General features: G+C 48.2%; 1 protein-coding gene across 4 annotated transcripts; it reads left to right on the top strand.

Moving 5' to 3' along the window:
* The first annotated feature begins 7,022 nt into the window (after positions 1-7,022).
* SPTSSB (serine palmitoyltransferase small subunit B) lies at positions 7,023-17,056 on the top strand. Of its 4 annotated transcripts, XM_085068955.1 has the most exons (3): positions 7,576-7,594; positions 7,862-7,973; positions 15,031-17,056. In XM_085068955.1, exon 3 carries the CDS (start codon positions 15,059-15,061, stop codon positions 15,293-15,295), a length of 237 nt encoding a protein of 78 aa, XP_084925081.1. In that variant the 5' UTR covers positions 7,576-7,594; positions 7,862-7,973; positions 15,031-15,058; the 3' UTR covers positions 15,296-17,056. The 4 variants fall into 4 exon arrangements, with proteins under 4 accessions (XP_084925078.1, XP_084925077.1, XP_084925079.1 ...); XM_085068952.1 differs by lacking the exons at positions 7,576-7,594; positions 7,862-7,973 and adding an exon at positions 7,023-7,117; XM_085068951.1 differs by lacking the exons at positions 7,576-7,594; positions 7,862-7,973 and adding an exon at positions 7,181-7,409.
* Positions 17,057-23,331: the final 6,275 nt, after the last annotated feature.

Here is a 23,331-nt window from a genome sequence, read left to right as displayed (position 1 = left end):
TGCTACACAGGGGGAAAGAAAGGATTGTTAAATTCGCTTTATTAAGAGCAAATTTAGATGGTAATTTGCTTTTTTTTTTCCCCAAATGACCAAATTATGAACTAAATGCTTCAGAGAGATAAAACCTATAAATGAAAGGGAAAATAATCTTTGGATTTTGCCTTTAGAGTTGTTCTATTTTCAGCTTAAATTGGGGGTAGAGGAGATTCATTTGTAACGAGAATTTTAAATACTGTGCGGGGTAAAAATGATTTCGTTTCTGTTGAAAAAGAGCAACTGGGAAAAATTCTTTCCCGGGGATTTCCATTGGATTCTGAGGAATCAAATGATCTCCCTGTAGAATCAGCCTCATTCCATTTGGTGTTGCTAAAATTCAGATCTCAGGGGGAAGATGAGATGAGGAAAACCTGCATCAGTCTGTGCCAGGGAATCCCATAAACCCAACTGTTGGTCCAAATTCCCCAAATCTGCAGTTGCACCTAAATAGGGATTTATTGCCCTTTCCATTCTCCTGGTTAGGAGGATCCCAAAACTGCCATTTCCCAAAAAAAAACCGATTTAGGGAATTATTTAAGAATTTCCTGATACCTATTGGTGTGTGAGGAGTCTGAGAGTCCCCAAATTCAGATTTCAACCCCCAGAAAAACACATTATTTGGGTGAAACACCACAATTACAGCTCAGGAATCATTCTGGGCTCACCTCCCACTCCGGGCTGCCTTGGGAGTGTCAAACACATTCCCCCAGGAGTTATCCCAACCCTGCTCCAGGATTCCCTTTGTCAGCAGCTCTGGGCTGAGAACCAAATCCATTGTTTCCTCTGGAAACTCGAGAGAGCCAAAGGGGAAAAGGGATAAAATTTCCTGGCTCCCCTTTGCCAGCCTGGTGTCCCTTTGTGCCACAGCCCAGGATGTCATGGACACCTTTTATCCTGGGGAATGTTGTTTGCCTTGTCTGTTTGGGAAACAAAATCGTCCTGCAGAGCCCTAAGGGCAGAGCTGGATTGTTCCCCTCCTTGTCCCCAGTGAAAGGTTTCAGGGAAGATCAGAGTTCTGATCCAAGCTCTGGCTAAGAGGGGCTGGAGTTCCAGGCTGGATGGGGAGAGAGGTTCATTCCTTTGGGACAGAGCTGGCATTCCCTCCAGCAGCCCCAGCAAAGCCATGGAACTGCTGGAATTATTATCCATTATCCCCAGCAAAGTCACAGGACCACTGGAATTGTTATCCATTATTCCCAACAAAACCACAGAACCACTGGAATTATTATCCATTATCACCAGTAAAGTAACAGAACTGCTGGAATTATTACACATTATGCCCAGCAAAACCATGGAAATGCTGGAATTATTATCCATTATTCCCAGCAAAGCCATGGAACCTCTGGAATTATTATCCATTATTCCCAGCAAAGCCACAGAACCACTGGAATTATTATCCATTATCACCAGTAAAGTAACCATGGAACTGCTGGAATTATTATCCATTATTCCCAGTAAAGTCACAGAACCACTGGAATTATCATCCATTATTCCCAGCAAAGCCATGGAACCACTGGAATTATTATCCATTATTCCCAGAAAAGTAACAGGACCACTGGAATTATTATCCATTATTCCCAGAAAATTAACAGGACCATTGGAATTATTATCCATTATTCCCAGTAAAGTAACAGAACCGCTGGAATAATTATTATCCATTATTCCCAGCAAAGTAACAGAACCTCTGGAATTATTATCCATTATTCCCAGTAAAGTCATAGAACCACTGGAATTATTATCCATTATTCCCAGAAAAGTAACAGGACCATTGGAATTATTATCCATTATTCCCAGGAAAGTCACAGAACCGCTGGAATAATTATTATCCATTATTCCCAGGAAAGTCACAGAACCACTGGAAATATTATCCATTATTCCCAGAAAAGTAACAAAACTGCTGGAATAATTATTTCAATCCTGGCAAATCCATGCAGCATCAAACCCATCACGTTCATCAGAATTTTGTGACACAAAGGGCTGAGAGATTGAACTCAGGAGAGGATCTCCTGTGGCACAAATCCCTGTGCAGGTGATTTCACCTCAGCAGCTGCTGCAGCAATCCCTGGAAATAAGGAAATGGAAATATTTGTTCTCCTTTAACCCAAATTCTTCTTGGCTCTTGGCTGTGGAACAAAGCAGAATTCCAGCACAGGGCACAGAGTGCCTTCAAATCACTGCAGGAAGCGAAAATCTGGGAATAAAACTGTCTCTGTCTGCTGGACTCAAAGAATTTGGGATTTAGAAAGTTTAAAAGCAAAGGAGAGCGAGAGAATTTTAATTTTTTCTGATGTACAAACTCACTGCAAGGGGCCTTGGATCAGCACTGAAGTCAGAGGGAAAATTCCCACAGATTTCTTTGGAAGAAATGCCTAAAACTTCCCACCTTCTCTGCAACTCACCCAGCAGCAGCAAAATATCTCCAAAAGGATACACGGGGAGATGTGTAACAACAAGAAATCACAAATAATTGTCAAATACATTGTCATTGTTTAGATTTCTTGACTCAAATCACAGAATATCCTGAGCTGGAAGAGGTGAATAAAGTCCAACTGCTGGTTCTGCATAGAAGAGTCTAGGGAATTCCACCGGGAATCACACCGGGAATTCCACCAGGAATCACACCGGGAATTCCACCAGGAATCACACCGGGAATTCCATCAGGAATCACACTGGGAATTCCATCAGGAATCCCACCGGGAATCACACTGGGAATTCCACCAGGAATCACACTGGGAATTCCACCAGGAATCACACTGGGAATTCCATCAGGAATCCCACCGGGAATCCCACCGAGATTAGGGCAGGAATGGATGGAGAAGGAAAGCACAGGAGTTCTCAGGGCACACGGGAAGTGCTGCTCCAGGTGAGGCTCAGCACAAGAGGGAGCTCCAGGAGCTCCCAAAGCCCCGGCAGGATGGGTTAGCAGCTGAAGCACAGAAATCAGGGAATATCCCGGTTGGAATGACCCCGCAGGGATCAGAGTGCTGATCCTGGCCCTGCACAGACATCCCAAAAATCCCATCCTGATCCATCCAGGACAAGCACAACAGTCTAAATCAAATGGTTTCTCGGGATAACTTCCCAAAACGGAATTTTTTGAACAGAAAAATCAAGTTTCTGAGAGACCTGCACTGTTCAAACTTGTTTGCATTGGGAGCAGTAACAAGCCCTATATTTACCCTATTTAATCCATATATTTAACCTATAAAGAGGGAAACAAGAAATTTTTTTTAAAAAAAAACAAATACAGGAAGACTTTGTCATTTTAAGGAAATTTCCCATGGAGAACTGGTTATGAATGAATAGGAATTATTATTCATGGGAATTATCATTAGAATGAGTAGGATTGATCTCAAGGCTGGGAGATCAGATTTTCCCCTTTTCTCCAGCCAAACCGTCTCCAGCAGCAGGGTGGGATTTGTTCAACGGGTGATTCCTTTCCAGAGCATCCCAAACCACAGCTGCCTTCTCCAGAGGGAAACCTGAACCTCCCACAGCAACTTGATTTTTCTCTGGAACCCTCTGAAAGCAGAGCTGGGAGCAAAGCAGGCATTCCCAGCCATGGGATGGGGATTCACCCCAATATCCCAGTGGATGGACACTCTGGGATCTCCAGGTCATTAACAAATCCCAATTATGGCAATTATCCCAGGAGAGCACACATTTTGCTCAGCCAGAGCCCAGCCTGGCTGTAGCAATTTAATGTTGGCCAAGGGACACGGCAGGAAGCAGAGATGTGAAAAATGTGACTCAGGCAGGACTGGAGATCCTGCCCAGCCCTTCTTCTCAAAGTCGATTATTCCTTCACCTTTTAATTACTTGTTCCTGATCCCAAAACTCCACCCAACCCCAGCTGGGCGCAGGCCATTAACCCAGAACGTTAATTAGTATTCCTATTGATATTTAGGAGGCCAAGGCTGCTGATAAATAATCCCAAATTCACTGTGTGCCACAGCGATTCCTATAAAATGAAAATGGAAAACGAGAAGAGTTCAGCCTGTTGGGTTTGCAGGAATATCCTCATGTGTGCCCAGGGAGTGGGATTGGATTAAATTTGAGGGGAAAATTCCTCCCTGTGAGGGTGGGGAGGTTGCCCAGAGAAACTCTGGATGCCCCTGGATCCCTGGAAATGTTTAATGCCAGGATGGATTGGGATTGGAGCAACCTGGGATAGTGGGAGGTGTGGAATGGGATGGGATTTAAGGTTCCTTCCAACCCAAACCAGTCTGCAATTCTGAGATTCTACAAAATTGGATCTTCTGGGCATTGCAAGAGGAAATCCAAATCCTCTGGTGATCCAGGCTGGGAAGAGCCTGGCCTGTTGCAAAGCATTCCTGCTCAAAGGCTCAGGATTTATTCCCAGCCTGTCCAAATGCCATGCTGGCCTTTCCAGCAGGGAAGGGATTCCATTCCTTCTCCAGGGGCTCAGCTGGATGTTTCCTGCAGCAGCCAAAGGCAACGCTGGAATCCCCAGCAATCATTAACACAAATCCCCAGGGGCCAAACAAGGAAGGGAGAAGATCTTCCCAAGCAGAGCCCCTGGGGAGACAAGGAAATAAACTGCTTTATTTTTATCTGCTTTCTGCAGGTAATCTGGTCTGATTTGCAGCGTGACAAGCACAGGACTCCCAGAGAAGGCTGTGGTTGAGCGGGAGGGTGGGAACCCTGGGGAGGTTGGCACCTAAATGTGGTTGTGTTCATCTTTTATTTGACCTGATTTTTAGGTTTTGGGAGGTTTTTTTGGCTCCTTTCCTCAGTGCAGAAGGGCATCCTGCAGCAGGTAAATGCAAGGGTTAAGTGGATTTTAAAATGTATTTATTCGACTACATGAAGTCTCTCCTTTTCAAACCCTGCCTGCTCCAGCTGCTCTAACAGAAAAGTTAATTCCTCAATTCCTTTTCTTTTTTGTTCACTTTCCATTCCTGCTTCACTGCTTTGCTTTTCATTCCTTCCAAGGGGCAAACCAGAGGTTTCTCCTGACTCAGGGAAGGAAGAGGCAGGAGGCTCAGGGTGAGCAGAGCTTTGCCTCCCTCAGCAGCAGCGGCTGACAAACCAAACCGCAGCCTCCCTCCCATTAAACCCTGTCCCAGTTCTCGTAAAAGAGCTATTAATCCTGAATTCAATCAGCTCCCACTTGGGGAGGTTCTTCCCTCTGGAAACACCAGCAGGGCTTGGCAGGGCCTATCTTGTCTCAAGGCAAACAAGACTTGATTATCAGCGAATCTGAAATTCGTTGTGAGGCAAATCGTCCTGCATTTGATAAGCCCGAGTGTGTCAAAGGCGAGTGTGAGGCTTTGCTACCCCACTCTGAACCTTCCTCCACATCAGCTGCTGAGCTCACCCGGGGGCTGGAAGGGTCTGGAGCCCCTGGAGGGGCTGAGGGAGCTGGAAAGGAGCTCAGCGGGGAGAAAAAGGGATCAGGGGGACCTTGTGGCTCTGCAGAGCTGCTGCCAGGAGGGGACAGCCAGGGGGTCAGGCTGTGCTCCAGGGATGAGGAAACAGCCTCAGGTTGTGCCAGGGGAGGTTCAGTTTGGATTTGGAGAACAATTTCCTCCTGGAAAGGACTGTCCAGCACTGGCACAGCTGCCCAGGGCACTGGGGGAGTCCCCAGTCCCGATGTGACTTAAAATCCGTGGGGATGTGGCACTTGAGGACAGTTTAGTGGTGGCTTTGGGAACATTTGGACTCAATGACCTTGGAGAGCTTTTCCAGCCGAAATGGTTCCAAGATCCAGTGATTCAGTGCCCATCAGAAGCACAGTGACAGTGACAGCTCATCAGGGTGATGATGAGACTCTTGTGGAACAGTTTTTTGTTCCCTCCTCTCTGTAAAACCACCTCAGCAGTCCCTGAAACACCCCACGCTCAAGGTGCTGTGTGCAGCACACGCCCTGAGAACCAAAAATGCTTCTGTCGGTATTTTGGAGGGATTGGGGTGACACCACCCACTGCTGATCACCGGCAAAACCACTCTGACCATTTTGGGGGCATTGGGGTGACACCACCCACTGCTGATCACCGGCAAAGTCACTCCATTTTTGCGGGATTGGGGTGACACCATCCACTGCTGATCACCTGCGAAACCACTCTGACCATTTTGGGGGCATTGGGGTGACATCACCCACCGCCGATCACCTGCAAAACCACTCTGACCATTCTGGGGGGATTGGGGTGACACCATCCACTGCCGATCACCTGCAAAACCACTCTGACCATTCCCACCTCTGCCCACTCGGGCAGCAGGGATTTCACCAGCCCGAGTCATGTCCAGACACAGCACAGAACTGCGGAGTTCTGCTCCGAGCCAGAAAGCGACACAACTCTTTAAAAGTCTCAAACAAAGCCTTTGCATGAGAATATTTTAAAATCAAAGGCTAAGCAAGCATCGATCCCACAGTCAACATCTATGAAAAAATCAGCAGCAGCAGAACGAGGCAGTGTGGGGTTGGGAATGAAAGTGTCACATCCTGATGGCCCCTTTGTCACCTGTGCGGCTCTGTTTGCTCAAGTGCCTTCTAAGGGTGTTCACCGGGGAAAGAGCAGTTTTAAAGCATCATTAAAATGTGTTGAAAGAGGGAAAGAGTAGCTTTAATCCCTGCTGTTACTGTGAGCCCTTGAAACGGTTTGCATTCCTTTGTGGCTGGAAGACACCGGTGGGTGCCAGAGCAGCCACGGTTTGTTTGGTGAGGGAGGTTGTACCCGGAATCCTGCTGCCCCAGGGGAATATAGGGGGGAAAAGCATTCCTGTCGCTTTTATTTCTCAAATTTCAGTTCTCAAGTAGCTCTTTGGTAGCGAGCAGGACACTAAATTTAGCTTTTTTATGTCTGGGACAGAATAACCTACAGAAACCTGGGTGGTTGGCAGGGTCTTGCATTCCACACGATTCCAGATCAAGTCTCGTCGTTATTCCATCCATGTCCATGTTTTCTGGAAAGCCTCCCCTGATCCCTGGGGGTACCTGAGAAACGGTGAGACCATTCCCGACCCCTGGAGCACATCGCCCTTCCCGCTCATCCCCTCGGAGCCGGGATGCTGGCAGGCAGGAGAACCGCCCAGCAGAGGTGTCTATCGCGACAGAGAGGTGCGATACGAAGCGCTCCGCGCGGCGCAGCTCTGGCGCATTCCCGCATGACGGCAGCGCCGGGAAAAGCCAGGGAAACACGGCGCTCCGGGGAAACAGCTGGCGTCCCGGAGGTGCCAGCCAGCTCCATCCCACGGGTTTCCCCGAGCCAGGCTCCGCTGCTCCTCCTCCGCGCTCCCCGGCGCCGCAAACCCGAGCGCAGCAAACCCGAGCGCAGCGGCTGCGGCAGCGGGCGGGGCGGAGGGAGCGGGACCGGCCCGGGGCTGCGGGCACGGCAGCGAGCGGGAGGGAGGTGAGCAGCCGGGGAGGAGGAGGAGGGAGGGAGGGAGGGAAAGAGGGAGGGAGGGAGAAAGGTGGGGATTTAAGCGCGGGCAGCGTCGGGCTGGGGAGCTGCGGTGAGCGGAGAGGAGGAGAGGGAGGCGCGGAGCCGCGGTGCGCTGCATCCCGGTGCGCTGCATCCCGGTGTTCTGCATCCCGGTGTTCCCGCATCCCTGTGTGCTGCATCCCGGCGCTCCCGCATCCCCGTGTGCTGCATCCCGGTGTTCCCGCATCCCTGCGCTCCCGCATCCCGGCACTCCCGCATCCCGGTGCGCTACATCCCGGTGCGCTGCATCCCGGTGTACTGCATCCCGGCACTCCCGCATCCCTGAGCTCCCGCATCCCGGCGCTCCCGCATCCCGCTGTTCCCGCAGCCCGGTGATCCGCAGCAGCGTGCCCCTGTGCCGGCGCTCATTCCCCGCTCAGCTCGGCTCGCCCAAGGGCATCGCGGCGGAGGCGAGTCGCGGAGCATCCCCCAGCCCGGGGCCGGTGACCTTGGCGAGCGCGGCCGCTGCCACGGCGGGGCCCCGGCGGCTCGGTAAGGAGCGCGGAGCGCGGGGGGAAGGCCCGGGAGCGGGGCTGGCAGCGACACAACCTCCGGGCTGTGCCTTCCTCCCGGGAGCTGCTGGCGTTCCAGGCGCACCTGCAGCCTCCAGCCAGGGCTCTCGGGGCTTGAAGGTGTCGCTGGCCGCGGGTGGCACGGATGAGCTTGAAGGTCCTTTCCTAGCCAAGCCCTTCGGTGGTTCTGTGACTTGTTGCTGCAGCCCTGCAGTCAGGGATTTCCAGGTGTTGATCCAGCCGGCAGGAAGGTGTTTGCCTTAGAGATTCCCTAAAAACGAGGCAAACAGCCAGAAGCAAAACGGTGGCAATAGGCGGGGGGTGATGGAGGAGGGAAGGTGACTGTGCTGCTCATATACTCAGTACTCATTTCGGGAGGATTTTTGCTCCTTGGTTTCCTCAGAGCTGCTGGTGGCTGCCGTCGGTGGGGAGCAGGTGCAGGACCTGCCTCCCTGTTGGATAAAGCTTGGATAATATGGAGGAGAATCCCTGCAATAAATGCTCAGGCTCTGCTTAGTCAGCACAAGGGGCTTTGAGGACTGTGGGTTTTAACGCCTTAGGAATTGGGATGTTGTTAACCTCGGCTTAGGGAGGAAAGCTTGGAAGCTCACGGAGCATTGGAGATTATTCGGAATAAATAAATTAAACAGGGAAAGGGAGATGTGCTGAAATGCTGCCCGGGGAGAAGCTTGGGCCCGTGGCAAGGCTTGTGCCACCCCTCTGTGCCCAAAAAGCTTCCAGGACAGGTGGGGCTGTGCATGGCAGCAGGACACAGCTCTCCAGCTGGCTGAGGAGCAGCCTGGCTCTGCTCTGTGTCCTGCCAAGCCAGATTTTATGGAGCTTTTAATTCATTTTATGGATATCAGCAGCCCTGTGTGTCCAAACCTGTTTGCTCACAGGGGGGAAGCAGCCTGCACAGGGAGCTGTTCCTGGCTGCACAGGTGGGGTTAAACCTGTGCAAAAAAGTGCATCTCCCTTTTTATTTCTTATCTGCTGCAAGTATCTCACTGCAATTCTCCTTTTCCCCTCGGAGCAGTGGCTGGAGTGGTGCAACATTGCTTCCTTCATGAGCTCCCAGGGGGGATGCACTTGCATAAGAGTTTGGTCCCAGTTTTCCCCTAATCCCTGTCACAGCTGGGACAATATTCACCTTCTCTCATTACCCACAACCCAAGCTGTTACTTTCAGCTGCCTCAGAAATTACTCACAATAAAATCAGGGCTACAGTTGAAAGTCAATCTTATTTTTTCGAGCCCAGGCATCTGCTGTTTTGTTGATTGATGTGTTTACAGAACCTCCTGAACTACTTGAAAGCCTTCAGAGGATGTAGATGAGGTCCCAAATCTCGTGAGGAACTGAGGTTTGTCACCAGGAACAAAGGCAAACCCCTCCGAGATGCTCCTGGAACAGATCTTTGAGAACTCTCAATTTTTAAGTGTTTGCACTTCAAACCTGGCGCTGAGCTCCAGTCACAAAAATGAAGTTTTGGTTGGGACTAGATCTGTTCAAAACCACATTCCTAAATCATGCTTGCACTGGAAACAGAGGGAAAGCTTTCCCTGGGATTTCAATTTGCCATTTTACCCATTTTCTCCAGCAAAGCTGCTCAGCAGTTCTGCTCCAAGGTGCAAGTCCTGTCCAGGGGGAGAACTCAGAGCCCAAACCATGCTCAGCCCAGGGAAAGCTGGAAAGGAAGGGATTTGTACATAAACTGCAGCTGGTTATGTAAGGAAACGACTGGGGAAACTTCAGCGGAGGGAAGAACAGGAAAATTGTTGAAAAATTAATTTGGCCTTGGAAGAAAATGGGACAGAGCTGCTCCAGGAATGTTGTTGCTACAGAGAAGCTGCATCTTGTCCTTTCCCTGTGCCTGAGTAGAGATGGGATTGGGCACTGATCAATCAGAAATCAGCCAGGCTGCAGAGTTAGGGGAGATGAGTTCTTTAGGGCTGTGGCTTTGCAGGGAGCAACCTCAGCTGTCAGGGGCAGGTGAGGATGAAAATCAGGCTGAACTTCAGCTTCTTCCAACTGCTGGGCTGGGATGGAACAGTTGGAAGGTTCTCTCCAAATGAGATCCCCGTGGGTGCTGCAGATCAACCTCTGCCTTCCTGAGGGTCAAACACTTGTGGATCTCATTTCAAAGGGCTTTTCCCCAATGTTTGAGGCCATCAGTACTCCATGTGTGTACTCAGCCCAACTGAAGGAGCAAATTCAGCAACTCTTGAGCTGCTCTCCCATCAGCTGGGGGGTCAGGCTGACAGGAATCCATGTGCTCCCCAATCCATGGAGACATGCAGCTAAATTCCAGCACCAAACCACATTTTGGGAGCCCAGATTGGTGCAGGAGGAGCACAGACACACACAGATTTGGGTTCAGGTGGAGATGAGGAAGTTGGGGCAGACTTTGGGCAGGCGTGGCCACTCCAGCAGGGTTTTGCTGCCTTGTTTGGAAGTCAGCAGAGGTAAAAGGAAGTCTTCCTGAAGAGGGAAAGGTGCTGTGTGCATTATGTAACATTGGAGAGACCCAAAATAGCACCTGTTTGCTCCCTCGGAGGCCAGCAGGAAGGAAGTTGGTGTTAAAGATGAGGAAGGTGCTGGAATTCATTCTCCCCAGCGAGGTAAAGCAGAAACAGGTCTGAAAACATCATTGCTCTTTCTGCCTTACCTCTTTCCACTCCTGGAAGATATTTTTTTTTTTCCAGCAAACCCCACAGGCTCAGTCAAACCACGTTCACCCACATGCAGAATATCTGAGTCATGCACAGCACTCAATTTTCCCCAGCTCAGACCTTCCTCCTGGCGTTGCACGGGACAGATGGAAGGGATTTGCATTTCCTGGAGCTCTGGAAAGCATGGCCAAAGGTGCTGAGGTGCTGATTCAGGTAGCTGAGGGAGAGAAACCAGCATTGCCTCACTCCAGAATTCCAAGGAGGGTTATTTATTACACTAAATTGTAAGTAAAGGTGTTTTTAAGGTGCATCCTTGTCTGCAGTGGGATTGTTGCTGCTCCTCTCATTGCCATTCTGTCTGGAATTTCCTCCCTGGGAGGACAAGCTGGAAGGTGCATTTACAGATCCCTGTGGGAGTGCCACAGCAACCTGAGGGCTCTGCTTGCCAGGAGGGAAAGAAAGGCAGATTTCCAGGCTGAGCTGCTGCTCCAAAGCCATTCCATGCAGGAATTGCAGCCCCATGGATGCAGCAGAGGAGCAGGAGGAGGTGGTGTTCCCAGGAAATGCTGGGCTTTGGATTCCCTGCCCTAGCTGCTGCCTCATCGAATTTCTTCCCAAGTGCTGATCCACTGCTTTTCATTGCCTGAGCTTGGTGCTCACTGAACAAAACATGAGAGGAAATGCCTGATGGGCTGGGGATGGGAATCCCTTCCTGGTGCTGGTTGCTCCTGGAGGTGTTGGCTTTTACAACATCACTGGGCTCAAAATCCCAGAACTAAGGCAGCAGCAAGAGGGATGAGATTGGTGCCTTGGGTAAGTCAGGATATTCAGCAGAATAAACCCACTGAACACAGAGAAATTACAAAGAACAGTTCCAGATAAATAACCTGCAGGGAGGATTTCTGTTTCAATCCCAAGGGGGCGAGCACCCATTTATATTCTAATATCCACAATTATTTCCAGAGCAGACAACTCTAAAATCATCCTGGCACTTTGCCTGCTTACACCTGCCCACTCCTGGGTGCTCAGGGGTGCTGGGGCTGTGAAACCCCCCAGGGCTTCGTGGCAGGATTTTATTGAAGCTCCAATCCCTCAGGAATCCCTCAGGATGCTGCAAACCCCACCTACTCTTGCTGCTGGGCTATCCCAGCAATTATTCAGCAACTGGCCCATTTTGAGCCAATTCAATATTGAATTGAATATTTCTATATTCAATATTTCTTGTTTTATTTCTACATTGAAAGCAGCAGAGAACACCTGTTGAGTGCCCATGGGGACATTTCCAGCTCCAGGCTTGGTTTTTCCCCATTCTGGATAAACTTTTCCTCGATATATGTTGGAAACTCCTTTTCCCTGTGTGTGCAAATTGACCAACCCCTCCTGCTGAGGGCATAAGGTGTTTTTCAAGCATTCTTCACAAACCAGTCTATCCCAGTTCCCCTGCAAGAATGTTTCTTTCCACAGGAATTTCCCAGCAGGAGCTGTCCGGCCACGGGTCAGAAAATGTGACCAAAATTCCCCAAATCCCACCTGCTCAGAGCAGAAATTACCCAGCAAAGGACCTACCACTGGCATCTTCCAACTCCCCAGCTAGCTCTGACTCCAGGAAATAAGGTCATTAATGAAGAAATTGGGGAGATTAGGCATGCTGTGGAATAAAACCTTGATATTTTTGATGATTTATCTTTTCAGCTGCCCTAATCGGAGACATGTGTCAACAAGCAAGAAAATCAGGCAGCCACTTAAAAGCTGCTTTACAGGTTTCTCTTCTTGCTTTTCTTTTTTTTTTTTTTTTTCTTTCTTGGGGGAGGAATTGCTGAAAATAATCTGAATATTGCTTAATAGGAGCTGAATTGTCTTCATTTCCCTCATAGCTGGCTGTCAGAGTCCCATGGCCTCTCGACAGGAAGGCATTTCCACACCACCATCGAGTGTCTAAATCCTGATTTGTAGACAAATGAAGGCCGAGTTAAAATTGCATAAGAACAAATTATCTCCTGCTCTGGAATACTGGGAGCTGATGAGTGAATATCTCAGGGCCCTTTCAAGTCAGAGTGCCAGCAGTAATATAATAAAGCACAGCAATGATTATAAAGGGGAAGTGGAAGCCTCCCTAGGATGAAATGAAACGCAGATTTTCAGCCTCCCAAGTTGGTGTAGTGATCTGCAATTCCCTTTGATTGCTGCTACAATTAATTTGGGTGCTGAAGCTGCCAGAGAGCTCAGGAGGTGTGGAGCTCTGCTCTGCTCCCTCTGCCTCAGCCTAGCCCCAAATGCAAATTATCCTTTTCCCAAGGGATCTGTCACAGATCCCAAGGGGGAGCCTGGGCTCTCATTACCTCTCAGCTGGTTTTAAATGTTTTTTTTTCCCTTGCCCTGGTGTGTTTTGCCTCATGAATGATGCAGCTGGAGCTGTGCTATCCCTGCACACTGCCTGCTAACGGGGCTGGCTGGATGGCATGCAGGGGAAGCACAGCAGCAGTGAGAGCACACTGTAATTTGCTTTTTCCTTTTACTTATCCCAACCTCCACCATTCATTAGGAGACCACAGCGGGCAGGCAGCTCGTGTTCCTGCTGCTGATCCAGAAGGTCTGAGTGCCTGGGGATGGAATTACTGCCTTGCCCTGGGAGCTGGGAGAAGCAGAGCAACCCAAACCGTGCTGGAGCTGCAGGGAAATGCAATCCCCAGGCTGGAAAAAAGGCAACAAGGGCTTGGCTTCAATCAAAAGGGCTGCTCATGATTTTAGCTGCCTCCTCCTTTATTCATGTTCCCTCCAAGGGATGCTGGTGAGGCTGCAGCCTGGAATATGGGTAAAGTCAGCCTGGGGGATGTTTTTCCTGCTGACTTTATGGAAGTTTCTGTGCACCTCTGGTCACTCAGAGCCTCCAACAGCCCAGCAGTGCTCCAGCCTTGCACCTTCCCTGGCAGGGCTCAGGATTAGCAGGGATTTACCCACGATGGGATGGGTTTGACCAGCACACCCCATTGCAAACCCCATAATCCTGGAGAGGAGCCTAATATCCTCATCCTTCCCACTGCATAGAAAGAGCTTCACCTCTGCAGTGGGAAATGCTGCCCTTTTTGCACAAGGCAGAGCAGAGACACTTTTGGCTCCCAGGGAGGCACAGTTTGCCAGCTGGGTCACTTTTACTGCAGCCTTTGCAATATTTACAAGGCTTTAAGGCCTCTCTCTGGAGTTCTGCTTTCAAATAAAGGATCTGAAAGGAATCTGCTTCCATTCATGCCATGACTTTTTCCAGTGCTCCTTTAGGATCTGTTTCTTTGAGGGACAGGAAAGTTCTGTTGCCCCAAACTCACTACAAACACCATTTGTAGGGAGGGATGTGATGTGTCCAAATCTCTTTGTTCCTGGCATTTTAGGCAACAGAAGTGTGGAAGAAAACGGGACATTGGAAGATTTTCCAGCAGGGAAATCTGCTGTATTCCCTTTGGACTGATCTGCTTGGAATGTCCCTAAACCCCAAAATAATGGAATCCCCCTGTAAAGCTTTGTACCTTATCATTCTGTTTCCTCTAAATAGATGTTTTTAGCCTGCATTTAAAGATTGTTGAAAATGCCAAAAAGCTATTTTAACGACGAACAGTGGAAGCAAACCCTATTTTCTAGTTAATTCTTGCTCAGCCATTCTCCTTTCCATGTGGAGCTGGGAACAAGGAATGCATAAAGGTATTACCCAAGAGGAAAATCTTTCCTAGGCTTGTAACTTCCATTAAATACTCTTTTAATCTGTAATGTTTTTCATTTCTTCAGAATGAGCTGAAGAAAAAAAATTCTTCTGCAATTGGAGATTACTTTTTCTCCCTCTCTCTTTCATGACTTGTCTTTTCTTTATTCCCAACAATTGCAGAACAATAAAAACGATTATCAAAAGTAAGCAGAGGAGTTTTTACAGAGCAGTTATTCAAATCTCATCTTTATTCTGGGGCATACATGGAATTTACGGAACATTTATGGAAGCTGGCCCAAAGCCTTTCCTTTTAATTGCCCATTTCCCTGATTTCCACAGTGAATGAATAGCAAAACATACTCAGAACTGATAGAATCATAGGATGGTTTGGGTTGGAAGGGAGATTAACCATTCAGTGCCACCTCCTGCCACAGGCAGGGACACCTTCATAGATCAGGCTGCTCCAGCCTGGCCTTGGACACTTCCAGGGGTGGAACAGCTTTTCTGGGAACTGGGAATGTCCAGCAGGTACAGCTGAAATAACCGAGCAGCAGCTGCAGAACTCAGCAGTTTGCTTTGCTCCAGGAAGCTGGTGGCACCAACACCTTGCAAACTCAGTTTGTGCAGTGATTCCATAGAATATCCCAGCTGAAATCCCAACTTCCCTCTCATTCCAGGTCTTCTCCACCGCCCCCGGAGCTGAAGATGGACGTGAAGAGGGTGAAGGACTACATCTACTGGCTGTACTACCAGTACCAGCTGGTGACGTGCAGCTACGTGCTGGAGCCCTGGGAGCAGTCCATGTTCCACACCATCACTGTCACCGTGGTGGCCATGGTGGTCTACACAGCCTACGTCTTTGTCCCCATCCACGTCCGCCTGGCCTTGCAGTTCTTCTCCCAGATTTTCGGGGCTCAGCCCGAGAGCTCTGTCGTGAACTGAGTTGGTCTCTTGAGGGACCAGGAGCTTGTGCAGCTTGGGGAAATGGTGTTCAGGCTGGAGTTTGGCATTTAGGGAAACCCTGCTGGCTTCACTGAGGGGCAGAGAGAGGCACTGAGCTCCAGCAGCACTCTGGGGATGGACATCATCTGGGAATGCCATCATCTGGGGATGAACATCATCTGGGAATGCCATCATCTGGGGATGGACATCATCTTGGGATGAACATCATCTGGGGATGAACATCATCTGAGAATAACATCATCTGGAAATAACATCATCTGGGAATTGACATCATCCGGGGATGGACATCATCTGGGGATGGACATCATCTGGAAATACCATCATCTGGGAATGGACATCATCTGGGGATGGACATCATCTGGGGATGAACATCATCTAGGAATGCCATCATCTGGGGATGGACATCATCTGGGGAAATAACATAATCTGGGGATGAACATCATCTGGGGATGGACATCATCTGGGGATGGACATCATCTGGGGATGGACATCATCTGGAAATAACATCATCTGGGAATGGACATCATCTGGGGATGGACATCATCTGGGAATGCCATCATCTGGGGATGGACATCATCTGGGGATGAACATCATGTGGGAATAACATCATCTGGGGATGAACATCATGTGGGAATAACATCATCTGGGATGGACATCATCCGGGGATGAACATCATCCAGGGATGAACATCATCTGGGGATGAACATCATCTGGGAATGCCATCATGTGGGAATGCCATCATCTGGGGATGAACACAGCACCCAAACGCCACCAGATCCAAGCAGCTCCCACCCCCAGCAGCCTCACCCCATCGCTCTGGCAGAGGATGTGTCGGTGGCTCATCACACACAAATATGCTCCTGTGGTCCCTTGGTCCTCTGGTTCCCCCAAAATGTCCCGTGGCTTCTCTGGCCAGGTTAGAGGATATCAATAATCAGGATGTCCAGCAGGATTTGAGTGCTCACACCTGGCTGGGTACTGACTTCGAGGCTTTAATGGATGGGGGAGGAATTTAGAAGAGAAAGCAACAGGAGGTTGAACTTAAATCCAGCTTTTTTCTCATCTAAGTTCCTGCAGCTGAGTCCAGATGGTCTAAAACATGTTCTTTTTGGAAACAGTTCCACACCTCATCTCGCAGTTCGGTAAAGATGACAGAAAGAAGCAGCCCTGCTCTGTTTCAGTGCCCTCCTGCCATCTCTGATGAAAATCAAGATTTTTTTCTTGCTGCTCCCACTCAGCAGCAAAGTGCAAGTCAACACCAGGGGAAGAAGATCCAGAGTGGAAATAATATTTTAATACCTGCAGGGAAGGCTGAGTGCTGCTAAAGATCTCCTTTACAAAGAAGAAATCAGATTTATTACCATTGCCTGTGGGGAGGTTTTGGAACAATGGGAGGCTTGTTTGGTTTTCACTTTGCACCTAAATCAAACGTGGATGCCAAATCATAAATTACAGCTGCACTCTGCACGTCTCTACCAGCTGATGCTCCTGCTCATAGAAGTGAGAGGTGCAACATGTAAATAGCTTTCAAATGATGTTTGCACAGCCCTAGGATTAAAAAAAAAAAAAAAAAAACCCTCTTCACTTCCTTCTCAAGCTGCAGTGGGCTCCTGCATGCTTCAAAGCACAAGTTGGTTTGGAAACGAAGACATGTGGTGAAGGTTGCACAGATCTGAACATGTGTATGCAGTTTTTTTCAGCCAGAACAAAAAAAAATAAAATTTTATTCTTCAGAAATGATCTCTGGGTGCATGACTGAGCTTTTCTGTGGTTTCCAGTCGTTCAGAAATGTTCTGGATGTTCTGGGTGGGGCCAGGCTGGTGCTGTGGCAGACAGATCATTTTGTAGGGGATTTTTTGGGGTAAGGTTTGAGAACCCTTTGGATGGATTAATGGGTGAACTGAGCTGTTCAGCCTCACTGCTGCTCCAGTCCAAGACCTCTTCTGTTTCTGGAGGGAAAAAAAAAGCTGATCTGCTTCAAAAGAAGGCATGAACAAATATCTGAGTGTGCTGGGGGCACAGCTGAGAGGTTGAGGCTCAAGCAGGAGCTGTCCTGACAGTTTAGCACCGTTGGGAACCTGCAAATATGAGGTGCCAAGCTGTAATCACACTCAGAGTAATGAACACAGCACTGGAGGAGAGGAAAAATGGCAAAAGCTGTGACAATTCCTCTGAAAACTGTCGGTAAAATAGACCTCAAGTTACAATCCAAATGTTGGAGGTGAAAAAATGAAAATATTGACTTAGCAAGTTGGTATAAATTCTATCTCAGAAGTTTCTGATAATGTGATGGTGTGAATGCTGTGGCACCTCCTCATCAGTCCTGTTTCCATTCTTTTTTAATGGAAAAATTAAAATTTTTTTTCCTTAAAAATTGATTTTTTCAATTTTTGAGGAATCAAAAAATAACGCAAAGAGCTGATTTCTCCCCCATAACATGAAACTCAACTTTTGGAGTAGAAGGAAAAGCAGATTTTTTTGCAGGAATGCAAAGGCTGGAGCTCCTATCTCCAGCAGCACACACCCGATGGAACATTGCCCTTTAAACACTGGATTTGGCAAACACAAGGTGGAAAGGGCTTTGTTTGGGAAGAGGGATTTCCATTGCCCTCCCATGGTGGGATCCATGCAAAGCATCTTTCTTCCTCATTGTGCCTTCCTTATTCACTCTGCTTGGCTTTGGGAGGTGCAGGACGTGGCAGGAAAACAGCAGCAGTTGCTTTTTGGGAGGTTCCCTGCAGAATTCATCGAGTGAAAACTCATTTTTTGGTGTGAATTCTTCAGCTTCTTTACTAGATTTTAAAGCTTTGGGGCAAGAGGTGTTTACCAGGAAGGCAAGAAACAGCTGCAATCAACCTCTGCTGAAAACCTTTTGAGATTTCCCCAGCCCTTTTCACTTCTCCTCGCTCCCAGAAAAGCTGGAATAACTCTCCCTATTTAATGTTCCAATAACATTAATATTCCACTGCCTTCCAGCAGGAGACTTCAAAGGATTTTTGGCTCTCAGCACTGAACAGAAGCATTTTTTCCCCCCAGCTGAAAGAGAGAGGAGGTGAGATAACACTTTCGACAGCTCGAGACCACAGCACGGTTTGGGAAACTCTGCTGCAGCTCTGAAATCCTTTTTCCTGGGGATGAAACAATTCCCAGGCAATGGGAAGAGATTTCCATGGGGAAAGGAACTCCACACTAAGGTGGGAGGGTGGGTTTTGGAGCTCCCAGTAACACCAGTAAGCCCAGTAAATGGGTGACAGCGCTGGTGTGAGGGATATGATGTCAGGCTCTTTATAAAACACTCTTTCCTCCTGCTTCATTATTGCTCCATGTTAATTGTAGTTAATTGCTCCACCGTGCTAATTGTAGCTCAGGCTGAGCGCAGCAGCTGGAATTTTCACACCAAAAAAATAAAATTCAAATGGAAAGAGCAAACAGAGAATCCAGCAGTGAGAACTGGAAGGGAGATGATCCAATTCCAGCTGCATTGACCCGGAAAGTACAAATGCCCCATTAATTTAAGGGATGAGAAATGTTGGGGCTCAGCTGGCCAGCACCATACAGCTCTTGTTTAAAATTCATTTTCTTCATTTCATTTCATCCGAGCTGCCATTTATCCTGCCATAAAGGTTCCCTGGCCAATTTCATGGATCACCTCCCACATCCATTACGGAGGGCCACCAACATGCCCAGACCATGAACCTGCAGGGCTTTGCTCCTGAGGCCCCTCTGGGCAGCTTTTACCCAAAACTATTAAAAACAGCTTCCCAAGGACCTTTTCCTGACGCTGTTCTCCAGGGAACACAGGGATCAGGATCAGCACCAGCACCCCTGCACTTCTGAGTATCCAATTTACTCAGAATTCCAGGAAAAATTAGGCTTATGAAGCTTTGAAATATTAAAGAAGCTCAAGTACCTTTTTATTTTAAAGTTTTCTCATTGCTGTCATTCAGCCATAATTTAAAATTCTTCCTTTGAATGCTCTGCTTCTAAATTTAATTTCCTAATTATTTAGAAGTTAGGCAAAAAACCCAAACAACAATTTAAGGATGGTGGAAGAAGCCCAGCAGGTGTAGAACAGTCAGCAGAACCACAGGCATAGAAAAGCACACTTGTGCAGCACCAGAGAAAGCCGAAATTGGGACAATTCTCACAGATGGATTGCTGCACCCCAGGGCACAGACATGGACAAGTGGCCACGTGCCAAGCTGGGCACTGAAATTAAAGCAGAACAGGCTAATTTGCAAATGAAATATTACTGAGTGTGGAATAACTTTCTCTTAATCACCCGAAATGATCAATATTCAGCACGGCAGCAAAAGCAGCACTGTCATCTCACCCCTACCCGAATTGTTTCAATTATTTTCTCCTCAAACAACAGCTGTATCAGCCAGTTCCTGATATCCTGACACAAACTGGGAATTCGGGAGCAAAGCTGGACTCCTCCTAAAGTGCAGATTCTCAGATCCAACATCAAGCCAATCAAAGCAGCCCTGCTGCAAACTTGTTGCAGAATTCAAAGGAATTCAAAGGACTCAAGGAGCTGAAATGAATGAAAAGTTCTGGGAAAATAATCCCAGGAAACTGAAAATTCAATGTTTGTGAGCTGCAAAAGGAGGTCCAAGTTCCTCCAAAGGCTGGATCTGAGCTTATCACCAGGAAGTGACAAAATGAAATGAGCTTCTCTTCACTCTTTCCTCACACAGCAAGGAAAACTCAGCCTGCACTAAACAAAGCCACTTGCTTCAAAGCATGATCAGCTTTGTCCTCAGTATTCCTCAGAATAAGCAATCTTCTGCCTGAATCTGAGGAGCCCAAATCCTGAGAATATCTCCAGGCAACTTCCATGGCAACTCCCTGGCTGGAAGGCTCTGATTCACGGGTGGAGGTAAGAATTAACTGCGAGAATTCCCACTTGTCATCATCCCTGCTCCACCCTTATTTCAGCAGTTGCTCCATCAGGACAGGTAAGAGCTGATAAACTCTGCTGATCCTGGGGTTTCAGTACAGCCAGCATAACCAAGGCCTCCTTTTTTATTGGAATAAGAAGCTCCAAGCTCAAAATGGGCTGTAGAAAATGCTTCATGTGGCCTAATATAAGTTATAGTGCTCCTCAGTTACCAACACGCTTTAGTCTGGGTTTAAAAGTGAAATTAAAACTATGCACACAAAGCCTTTGCATGGCAATATGGATCTTGGTGCTGGAATGGGCTCAGGCAAGAGGAAGAAGTCAGGAACAAGGACAAAGATGAGAGGGGAAATATCCATGAGGTGGAAAATGGGGTAAATCTGGCAAATCCATATGAAAAAAAAATCAGATTCTGCTTTCTTGCGATGACTGAGCAAAGAGGGAGGAAATGAAGGTAGATTGTGGCAGGGTTAGGAATAGATCCATTCCCAGCCAGGGTGCTGTTCCCGTTATTTTTTCTGGCAGCTCCTGTCTTTGCTGTGTAATCATGGAGCAGATCAGAAATATCTCTTTATTTCAAGGTCATCCTCAAGGATGAGTTACACTCTGGGAATCTTTATGAGCTTTAGGTATTTTTTAAAAATGAACAGGAGGAGCAAAGGCAGGTAAAATGTTCATCATGGAGAATTTGACCCAAAAGAAGCGAGGCCAGGATCAGGATGAAGCACCCTGAGAGGGAAAGGGCTGGAATGGGATGGCAGCACTGTAATTAAAGATGGGGAGCAACAGCCTCACCCAGCAGGCTGGCACAGGAGAGAGCTTCCATCAGTTCCTTGCATGTTCCACAGCCACGAGTTGCACAAGAGAGAAGCCTCACTCAGGCAGTAATTATCTGCCACATGCACAGGGACTGAGTGATTTATGAAGGAGCAGCTCCCAAAAAAGATGCTGCAGACCAGCCCAACACATCCAGCTCTGTACACCGCGGTCTATTGCTCAGGGGAAGTTGGGGACATGTCAGGTATTTCACTCCAGGTAAATAATAAATCCCAGGAAGTTCTCTCCACACACTTTTGATTTCCTTTTCCAATATTTCTCGCCACGTGAGAATTAAAGGTGAAATCCTGTGGAATCAGACTGGACCTGAGGTGTGGGTAACTACACCCAGCAGTCTGTGCTGCCTGAGGCTTGCTGTGGAGACACATCAAAAAAATCCAAGTGCTTCCTGTGCCCAAACCTTCCCCAGCTGGCTACAGGTGCCTCACGTGCCATCCAATAATCCAAGCATTTTGGTGTCCAAATGCTCTTCCTTATCACAGATGTATTTTGCTGGCACCAAAATACGTCAGAGCCCCACACCCAGTTCAGGATCAAAACTGGATATTCGGGAGAAATCCTTCCCTGTGAGGGTGGGCAGGTCCTGGCACAGGGTGCCCAGAGAAGCTGTGGCTGCCCCTGGATCCCTGGCAGTGTCCAAGGCCAGGTTGGACAGGGCTTGGAGCAACCTGGGATAGCAGAAGGTGTCCCTGCCATGGCAGGGTAGCACTGGATGAGCTTTAACCCTTCCAATCCAGATCATTCCTCTCCAATTCCCTCCATCCATCCCAGGACTCAGGCACCAAATCATCCTCTTGCAGCAGCCCTGGCTCCGTGGTCTCCTTTCCCAAAAAATCTTCAACAGCCAAACGAGCACCACCGGGATCATCTTTCATACAAATGCACATTCTCCTAAATAAATGATGAGCTGCAGCTTTGGGATCAGCTTGGGAAGTTTCCACTCCCCTGGCCATGGAGCGAGTGCTGGTTTTGCAATGCTCTGGCTGAGCAATCCCTGCACAGACACCTTTTCCCAGGATGTGTCAGCGCTCCGTGTCCTGCCTGTGCCAACAAGGTGGGAGCGGCGGGAAGAAAAGATCCATCCCACGACAATTGCGACATCTCCCCCTGGGAATTTATCTCGCCGGATAATTGTGAAGTGCAAATGCCATCAGAGAGGAGGGGAGCAAGCGAAAGAAAATAATGAATGATTAAGAAGGAGTTGATTGTCGTTTCATTTACCAAATTCCATTTATTTCAGCACATCCTAGGTTACCATTGGGAAGATGCTTAATGCTGAAATGTCGCAGTGGTCTGGTGAAACCCTGGGTGGACACAGTATCCCTGCCCTCCTCCTCCTTCTTCTTTTTCCATGTTTTCCTTCCCTGACTGTGTAAGTAATCTTCATTCACTGAACTGGATTTTTGGCATTTTCCCTGGTTTTGTCTCCAGCCAGCCAGAGTGAGGCAAGCAAAGTCAGGAAAGTGAAGTCTAGGAAATGGCAACACTTCCCAAAATTTTTATGTACAGCTTTTGAACAGGCACCATGTGCAAAATATTTTTCCCTGCGTATTGCTCTTCTCACCCTCTCTCATCAGAGAACTCAAAGTCAAAAATACACTCATTTTCCTGATCACAGGAAACTGAGGTTGGAAAATATCTCCAAGATCATCAAGTCCAACCTTTAACCTTCAGCCCACTAAACCATATCCCAAAGTGCCACATCTACTGCTGTCTGAACACTGCAGGGCTGTGACTCCACCGCTGCCTGGGCAGCCACTTGCAATGCTTCACCAACCCTTCAGTGAAGGAATTCTTCCTGATATCCAACCTGAAGCTCTCCTGATGTCCAGACCTGGCACTGGTGTGGATGGATCCTCTGCCAGCAGCTCTCAGCAACCTCACCCTCTCACAGAATTCCTTTAATGGGAAGAGTTCTTAGCTGGGACACGGAAGATTACCAAAGGCAAGAGGAAAGCAAACAGCTCCTGTACAATCATCCTCAGATTCCTCTCGTGTTCTGATGAGCAAATATTTACCTTTTTAAAACAATTATTTCTCAGTCAGAAGTTCAGGCCTAGGGCAGCCTGGTAGCAACCACACCAGGACTAAAGCAACACCTCCTGGCTCCTGTCCATGCTCTTTGCCATGGCTGTCTGTGGTTAGCAAGGAAGAATAAGCAATATCACAGGAGGATTTTTCTTTGCAATACCCCGGAGATCCAATTTCACAGAATCACAGAATGCTTTGGCTTGGAAGGGACCGTTAAAGCTCACCCAGTCTCACCCCTGCCATG

This window comes from Lichenostomus cassidix, chromosome 9 (genome assembly GCF_008360975.1).
Source record: "Lichenostomus cassidix isolate B80296 chromosome 9, HeHo_3.0, whole genome shotgun sequence".
Lineage (NCBI taxonomy): Eukaryota > Metazoa > Chordata > Aves > Passeriformes > Meliphagidae > Lichenostomus > Lichenostomus cassidix.
This window is presented reverse-complemented; position numbering and strand designations above follow the sequence as displayed.

Coding starts and splice junctions, on each gene's coding strand:
- SPTSSB (XM_085068952.1), top strand. CDS start 15,059: ATGGACGTGAAGAGGGTGAAGGACTACATCTACTGGCTGTACTACCAG.